General features: G+C 39.0%; 1 protein-coding gene across 1 annotated transcript; it reads left to right on the forward strand.

The window, feature by feature from the left end:
• Positions 1-220: 220 nt before the first annotated feature.
• Positions 221-4,708, forward strand: LOC145660975 (uncharacterized). Its single transcript, XM_081726426.1, has one exon. It carries the CDS (start codon positions 221-223, stop codon positions 4,706-4,708), a length of 4,488 nt encoding a protein of 1,495 aa, XP_081582552.1.
• Positions 4,709-7,803: the final 3,095 nt, after the last annotated feature.

Raw genomic sequence — 7,803 nt, forward strand, 5'->3', positions numbered from 1 at the left:
GTCGAAGAATTATTAAGAAACCAGCGCCTACAAAAGGATTACATCGACCAAATGGTCCATCCACGCCGGATCAGGATTCAACAGTGCAGTTAACAAGGTAGGTAGTGAGTGCATATTTCAATATAATATTATCCTTGTATCACTTATACAAAATAAGCCTGTAAAAGCAAAGCCTCATTTAGAACGTAAGTGTTAAAAGTGTATTTAATTTGAGTGAAGCATGACGGACAGAATGAAAGAATTAGTTTTCAAGAGAGGTCAAATTAAGGCCAAACTCACTCGTTTTAAACCTTTTGTAGATAGTTTTACAGAAGATCAGAATATTACGCAGTTAGTGTTACGTTACGAGAAAATAAAACAGTGCTATGATGAATTTGATGCAATACAATCCGAAATAGAAATGTTACAGGGTTCATCAGAAATTGATCAGGAAACACAAGAAAGAGAGCAATTCGAGAATACTTATTTTGATTTAGCAGCTAAGACGGAAGTGTTCATAAATCAACACAGCTCCAGTGCAAAGAAAAATGAAAACAATGAATCAAGCAATTCTAATCCATCAGTTAGGTTGCCGGTGATAAACCTTCCGACCTTTTCTGGAAGCTACGATGAGTGGTTGTCGTTCTATGACACGTTTCAGGCATTAATACATAACAATAGCACATTGCAGCCAGTCCAAAGGTTTCATTATTTACGTTCTTCTCTACGTGGGGAGGCTCTTGAAGTAATACAAGCCTTGGAAATTTCTTCTGAAAATTATGACGTAGCATGGACTTTACTCAAAGAACGTTTTGAAAACAAAAAGTATATTGTTAACAAACACGTCAAAGCTTTATTTGAAATGCCAATGGTGGAACGTGAGTCGGCTGTTTCGCTTAAATCTCTTTTAGACAGCACAGTAAAACATTTGAGGGCTTTAAAATCATTAGGTCAACCAACAGAAAGCTGGGATGCATTACTTATATATTTGATTGCGACCAAACTAGACAATACAACACATAAGGAGTGGGAGAAAACACAATCAACGAATGAATTACCGAGCATGTCACAGCTGACACAATTTTTACAACAGCGTTGCCAAGTTTTAGACGCAGTTGATAATAAGCGTAGACCTAAAGAGACACCCTCAGTTCCAAATAACAAATATCAACAAACAAATAAGGCAGGCAAAAAGAGTTCTTATTCAACGACAGCACACGTAACGTATTCCGACAACATTGCATGTCCCAGCTGTAAAGGCTCCCACAAATTATTTCAATGCCAGTCATTATTGAAAAAATCTATAGGAGATAGAATTAAAGAAGTTAAACGTCTTTCTTTGTGTATAAATTGTCTCAAACGAGCGCATAAGGCAAATGAGTGCTTATCAGGTAATTGTAAAATATGCAATAAAAAACATAACACATTACTGCACTACTCGCGTTGTCCATCGCCCACTAGAGCGAATGAACCACAAGATGAAAGGGAAATAGGTCAAGGTCAAAACACGCTCGCTGCGACCACATCTCTCGAGCAGGAATATGAAGGTAAGAATATTCGTTCTACAAACAGCGTACCGCAGAATCTTAGGAGACCACCAAGTGTTATGCTATCCACAGCTGTAGTATATGTTAAAGATAAACAGGGTAATTTTCAAATGTGTCGAACACTTCTCGATTGTGCTTCTCAGTCCAACTTTCTAACAAACAGAATGGTTCAATTATTGGGACTAACAAAGAGTAATAGCGTTGTACACATAAATGGTATAGGTAATGCTAATACAAGGTCATGCCATAGCGTTCAGGCTACAATTAAGTCAAGACATAACAATTATTCAGCCACATTAGACTTTATCATATTGCCGCAAATATCACAAGACTTGCCTATGGTTCGTGTAGACACGTCATCGTGGGAAATACCTTCCAACATTGAATTAGCAGATCCTAGCTTCAACATACCACAGCGTATTGACATGTTATTGGGGGCGGAAGTATTCTTTGATCTACTTTGTGAAGGGCAAATAAAACTCAAGGCAGGGTATCCAACCTTGCACAAAACATTGTTTGGCTGGATTGTAGCGGGAAAAATAGACAATCAACCACACATTTCGACAAATGTGTGTCACCTCTCCACAACAGAAAAAATACACGAGCAATTACAAAAATTCTGGACGATAGAAGAATGTTCAACAAACCATCCATTAAGTCAAGAGCAGGCAGAATGTGAAAGACACTTCAAAGAAACACACCGGAGAGACGAGACTGGGAGATTTATCGTCAGACTTCCCTTTAAAGAAAATGTGGGGAATCTTGGTAAATCCAAGGAGATTGCAACGAGAAGACTTTATTCAATGGAAAAAAGGCTTATGAAGGATCCTGAGAAAAAAAGGGCATATATAGCGTTCATGAAAGAGTACGATGATTTGGGCCATATGGAAGAAATAACTAGAGCAGAGAGCGATACAATGATGCCAGACTACTATCTTCCCCATCATTGCGTAATGAAGGAGACCAGTACTACTACCAAACTCAGGGTTGTATTTGATGCATCGTGCAAAACAACTTCTGGACTTTCATTAAATGACACGTTGAGAGTCGGGCCTACAATCCAAGAAGAATTATTTTCCATAACAGCAAGATTCAGGCAACATCAATACGTCGTGACAGCTGATATAGAGAAGATGTATCGGAACATTAGGGTACATGATTCAGATACAAACTACCAGAAAATACTGTGGAGAGAAAACCCTCAAGAAGCAATAAAGATATATCGACTCAAAACTGTAACATATGGTACTGCAGCAGCTCCTTTTCTAGCCACTAGATGTCTTCAGCAACTAGCCATAGAAGAGAAGAAGAATTTCCCTAAGGCAGCAGAAGTTGTAATGAGGGATTTCTATATTGATGATCTTCAAACAGGGACAAACACGAAGAAGGAACTACATGAATTACAAGGTCAACTCACAACTCTTCTGCAAAGAGGTGGTTTTTGTTTGAGAAAATGGTGTAGCAACGACACTTCACTGCTTTCAAAAATACCCAGTGAACTTCAAGAATCAAATTTCACCATTCAACCAAATGATGATTGCATCACAAGAAGTTTAGGATTGTTGTGGAATCCCATTAAAGACACATTTTCTTTCTCTGTCAAACCAAGAAACAACCCTCAACAAATCACGAAGAGGACTATTCTTGCTACAGTAGCGAGCATATTTGATCCCTTAGGATTAATAGGACCAGTTATTCTTAAGGCAAAAATATTTCTGCAACGTTTGTGGGAATTAAAATTGAATTGGGATGAAAAGGTTCCAGCCCCATTGCATTCAGAGTGGGAAACTTTTGAGCAGCAACTTCAAGAGTTGGAATCACTACATGTTCAGCGGAAGGTTATTCAAGAAACACAATCGCAGGTAGAAATTCATGGATTTTGCGACGGATCTCAGAATGGATATGGAGCTTGTATATATGTAACATCTAGTACAAAAAATGGAAAATTCACAGCGAACTTACTGTGTTCAAAATCTCGAGTAGCACCTTTGAAGAAGACAACTATTCCTCGCCTAGAACTTTGTGCAGCTTTGCTACTTGCACAGCTAACTCAGAAAGTAATACAAGCATTACACTGCAAGATCGATAAGGTTGTTTTATGGTCAGATTCCACCATTGTATTAGCATGGATAAGAGGACCTTGTTCTCAATGGAAGACGTATGTTGCAAATCGTGTAGCGGAAATTCAACAGCTGACTTGTAACTATGAATGGAGACACATCAGAACAGAGGAGAATCCAGCAGATCATATATCGAGAGGATTAACACCGTCAGAAATTCTTGATAATGAATTATGGTGGCATGGGCCTTCATGGCTATCTGAGAAATTAGACTTACAGACGAGGGAAGATGTTTGTGACCTAAGCGATGTTCCCGAGCGACGAAAAAATACAGCAGTAATGGTTTCTACAACACCGTGTCAACTCTTAGACAGATATTCATCATTAAGAAAATTGCAACGTGTAACTGCTTATTGCCTACGATTCACACACAACATGAGAAGATCTAATTGTGACAGACAGCATGGACATCTTACAGTAAGTGAATTACATGAAGCACTCGAATGTCTTATTAAACTATCACAACAACAAGCATTTCACAAGGAATTAAATGCATTGAGATCAGGAAAGGAAGTCGACAACCAAAGTCAACTGAGAAATTTGAACCCATACTTGGATGAGAGGCAAATCATCAGAGTCGGAGGAAGATTAAATGCAGCAGATCTTACTGAAGGACAGAAACATCCTATTGTACTTCCAGCTAACTGCAACTTGACAAAATTATTCGCTCAAGAAGAACATAAGAAGCTATTGCATGCCGGGCCTCAATTATTGTTATCATCCTTGCGACAATCATATTGGCCAATACGTGGACGAAACTTGGTTCGTCAAGTTGTGCATCAGTGTGTCACATGTTTCAGAAACAATCCTAAAGATGGTAAACAGATGATGGGAGATCTACCAGCTGACAGAGTTCAACCAACAAGACCATTTCTTCACAGCGGCGTTGACTACTGTGGGCCCATTTACCTTAAATCGAGTAACCGACGGGGAGCCAAACTCCATAAGGCATATATAGCACTTTTCGTGTGTTTTGCGACTAAGGCGGTTCACATTGAACTTGTTAGTGATCTAACTACAGAGGCGTTTATTGGAGCATTAAAGCGATTCATGGCTCGTTGAGGAAAATGTGCTAAACTGTATTCTGACAATGCAAGTAACTTCGTTGGTGCAAAAAGGGAACTACAAGAATTGAAGACTTTATTTGAATCAGAACACCATAAAGAAAAATTACATAATTTTCTAGCAGCTGATAACATCACGTGGGTTTTTATTCCAGCAAGATCACCAAACTTCGGAGGCTTATGGGAATCATCAATTAAATCTCCCAAATATCATGTAAAGAGAGTTGTGGGAAATGCTTCACTCACCTACGAAGAGATGAACACTATTTTGACACTGATTGAGGCTTGCTTAAACTCTAGACCCCTAACACCATTATCAAATGATCCAAACGACCTACATCCTTTAACACCTGGTCATTTCCTAATAGGCGACGCACTCACTACCATGTCAGAACCTAACTTGAAAAATATTCCTGTCAACAGACTTTCGAGATGGCAATACATACAACAACTTCATCAGCAATTCTGGTCCAGATGGTCAAGGGAGTATCTATCAAGTCTTCTAGAACGATCCAAGTGGAGAAGAAAATTTCCCAATCTTCTGGAAGGTGATTTGGTGCTCATCAAAGAAGATAACATTCCACCTCTAAAATGGAAAACTGGACGTATTGTGCAATTGTTTCCTGGGAAGGACGGAATAGTACGAGTGGCGACAGTGAAAACTACCAGAGGTACAACAACAAGATCTATTCGTCAATTGTGCCCGCTTCCTAAGGAGAGTTAATGTGTTGGTGTATTCATAGTGTGTACATTGTGTGATTCATAGTGTTGTGTTGTGTGTGCATTATTCTGTTTATGTTTATATCATTCATTCATAACTTGTGTTATATATTGTTGTGTATATTAAGTTCATGAACCAAATTAATCATTCATAGATTTGTTGAAGAAATTCCTTCAAGGCGGGCGGTATGTTCAGAACTGAGCGTTCTTCTCAATAAAAACTAACGCCAGTAAGTAAATGAAGAGGCAGCAACATAAAAACTAATACTTTTTCTCCCCAGCAGGGGTGAGAGTGTGTGTGTAAAAACGTGACACCAAGAAGGCAACGGTAGCTACGTGTATTGTGTTAATATCGCATTAATCTACATATAATAATATTCATCTAGCAACTTTGTTTGTATTTTTTGAATTCATATAATTTTGTGTGTTACGAAATGCAAATATATTGAAGTCTCAAAGCAACGTCGAAGAATTATTAAGAAACCAGCGCCTACAAAAGGATTACATCGACCAATGTCGAGAACAGAAACCAACAAACCCCTGTGGGGCTTCTAATCCGTTCCTACTACTATCACTACCCCTACTCCTACTCCTCCTCCTACTACTACTGCTACTCCTACTTATACTATGGATCCGTATAGTAAACCTACGCACCTAATAACATAATCTAATGTAACTTAATGTAATCCAACCAAATATAACCGAATGCAGTATATTTTGTTCCAGTTTTTCGATTTTCAAATTGATCCGGCGATCCAGCAGTAATGCCATATTGTCGATGACACATTAATAATCACTAGTAAATAATTATTTTTTAATATTCTGTAAAATATAAATTTTACACTGTTTACCTTTGTGAATTATTATTTCTAATTTATATCCCTCAAGAACCGAGAACCAAGGGTCTGTGGATCACAATATTTCATGCTGAGCTCGCACACGTACTAGACTTGTTAAAGTCTATGACCATATCAACTTTGGCCAATATCGGATGAGATTAACGCGTTTTAATGAAATTTATTCATTTAACTAAGTTCAAGTCCAAATTTTCTGAACAGTATTTTGAGAAAAAATACTGCTACAGGCTAGTCAGAGCATCAATGCAACTCTGTACTGTCAACAGTTGAGCCGTGTTCAAAAAAAAAAAAAAAAAAGACTCTGGAGCCAGCACTTCTGAATCGCAAAGGGGTCCTCCTCTTACAGGACAAAGCTAAGCCCCACGTGGCTAGGATAACCCGGGACACCATTCTACACTTTGGATGGGAAACACTATTGCATCCGTCATACTCCCCGGACATTGCACCGTCCGATTACCACCTGTTCCATTCCTTGGACAATCAGCTTAGAGGACACTAGTTGAAATCCCTAGTAGAGGTGCAAAATGCACTTGATACCTTTTTCGATTCACGGCCCACCAAGTTCTACCGCGATGGAATACATGGCCTTCCAAAACGTTGGCAGAAGGAGACTATTTTTGATCTTCCAGGTATGTCTTAGGTTAAATATCGATGTTTGAAGGTGTTGGGTGAAAAAGCGACAGATCTTTCTTGGTTACCTTTATAGTTACTAAGCTCGTCAAGATCTACCACCTTACCAAGTTTGGTAAAAATTGGATGAGTTCCATCTTTCGCGCTTTAATGAAATTTCTTGATTTCACTGATTCCAAACCTAACATTGATAGCTAATAACTCAGGAACAAAAAGTCTGCACATCATAATATTTTATATGAGCTTCCATGCATACCAAGCTTGTCAATATTTACGATCCTACCAACTTTAGTCAAGATCATTTGAGTTTAATCAAATGCGACTTGGTGAAATTTCTTGATATCACTAACTTAAAACACAAATTTGATTAGCAATAACTCGGGAACCAAAGTCCCAAACACCATAATATTTAACATGTGTACTAAATACATTGCAGTCCATAACCATACTAATTTTGGTCGTGATTGGATGAGTTTCGTCAATAGTAGCACTACACACTATCCTTTCATTAGATCGAGCTCCTCCGTGGCTTAGCGGTTAGCGTACGCGCCTTTGCCGTGTTAGACCCGCGTTCGATTCCCGGAGGGAGCTCATGTGGTTCGGATTCCGCGTTAATCAATGAAATGAAATGAAATCTTTGAGTTTTACGTCCCACGGTTATGCCGGTTAGGCTAAAGGAGACGGTGATGATGAGAGATGAATGAAAATGGTGGAATGAAGAAAGTGGGAGAAAACGGGAGAACCCCGAGAAAACCCACGAGCACGGTGTTTGTCCACCACAAAGTTCACTTGGCGGAGGCTGGGATCGAACCCGGGACCCCAAGCACCAGAGGTGAACGTCCACGTTAATCAGTAGGTCCACGTCTCATATAGCCTCGCTGCTGAA

This window comes from Thermobia domestica, chromosome 9 (assembly GCF_964235325.1).
Source record: "Thermobia domestica chromosome 9, izTheDome1.hap1.1, whole genome shotgun sequence".
NCBI lineage: Eukaryota > Metazoa > Arthropoda > Insecta > Zygentoma > Lepismatidae > Thermobia > Thermobia domestica.

Bases quoted from the DNA above. Each gene is read 5' to 3' on its own strand.
- LOC145660975 (XM_081726426.1), top strand. From the start codon at position 221: ATGACGGACAGAATGAAAGAATTAGTTTTCAAGAGAGGTCAAATTAAG.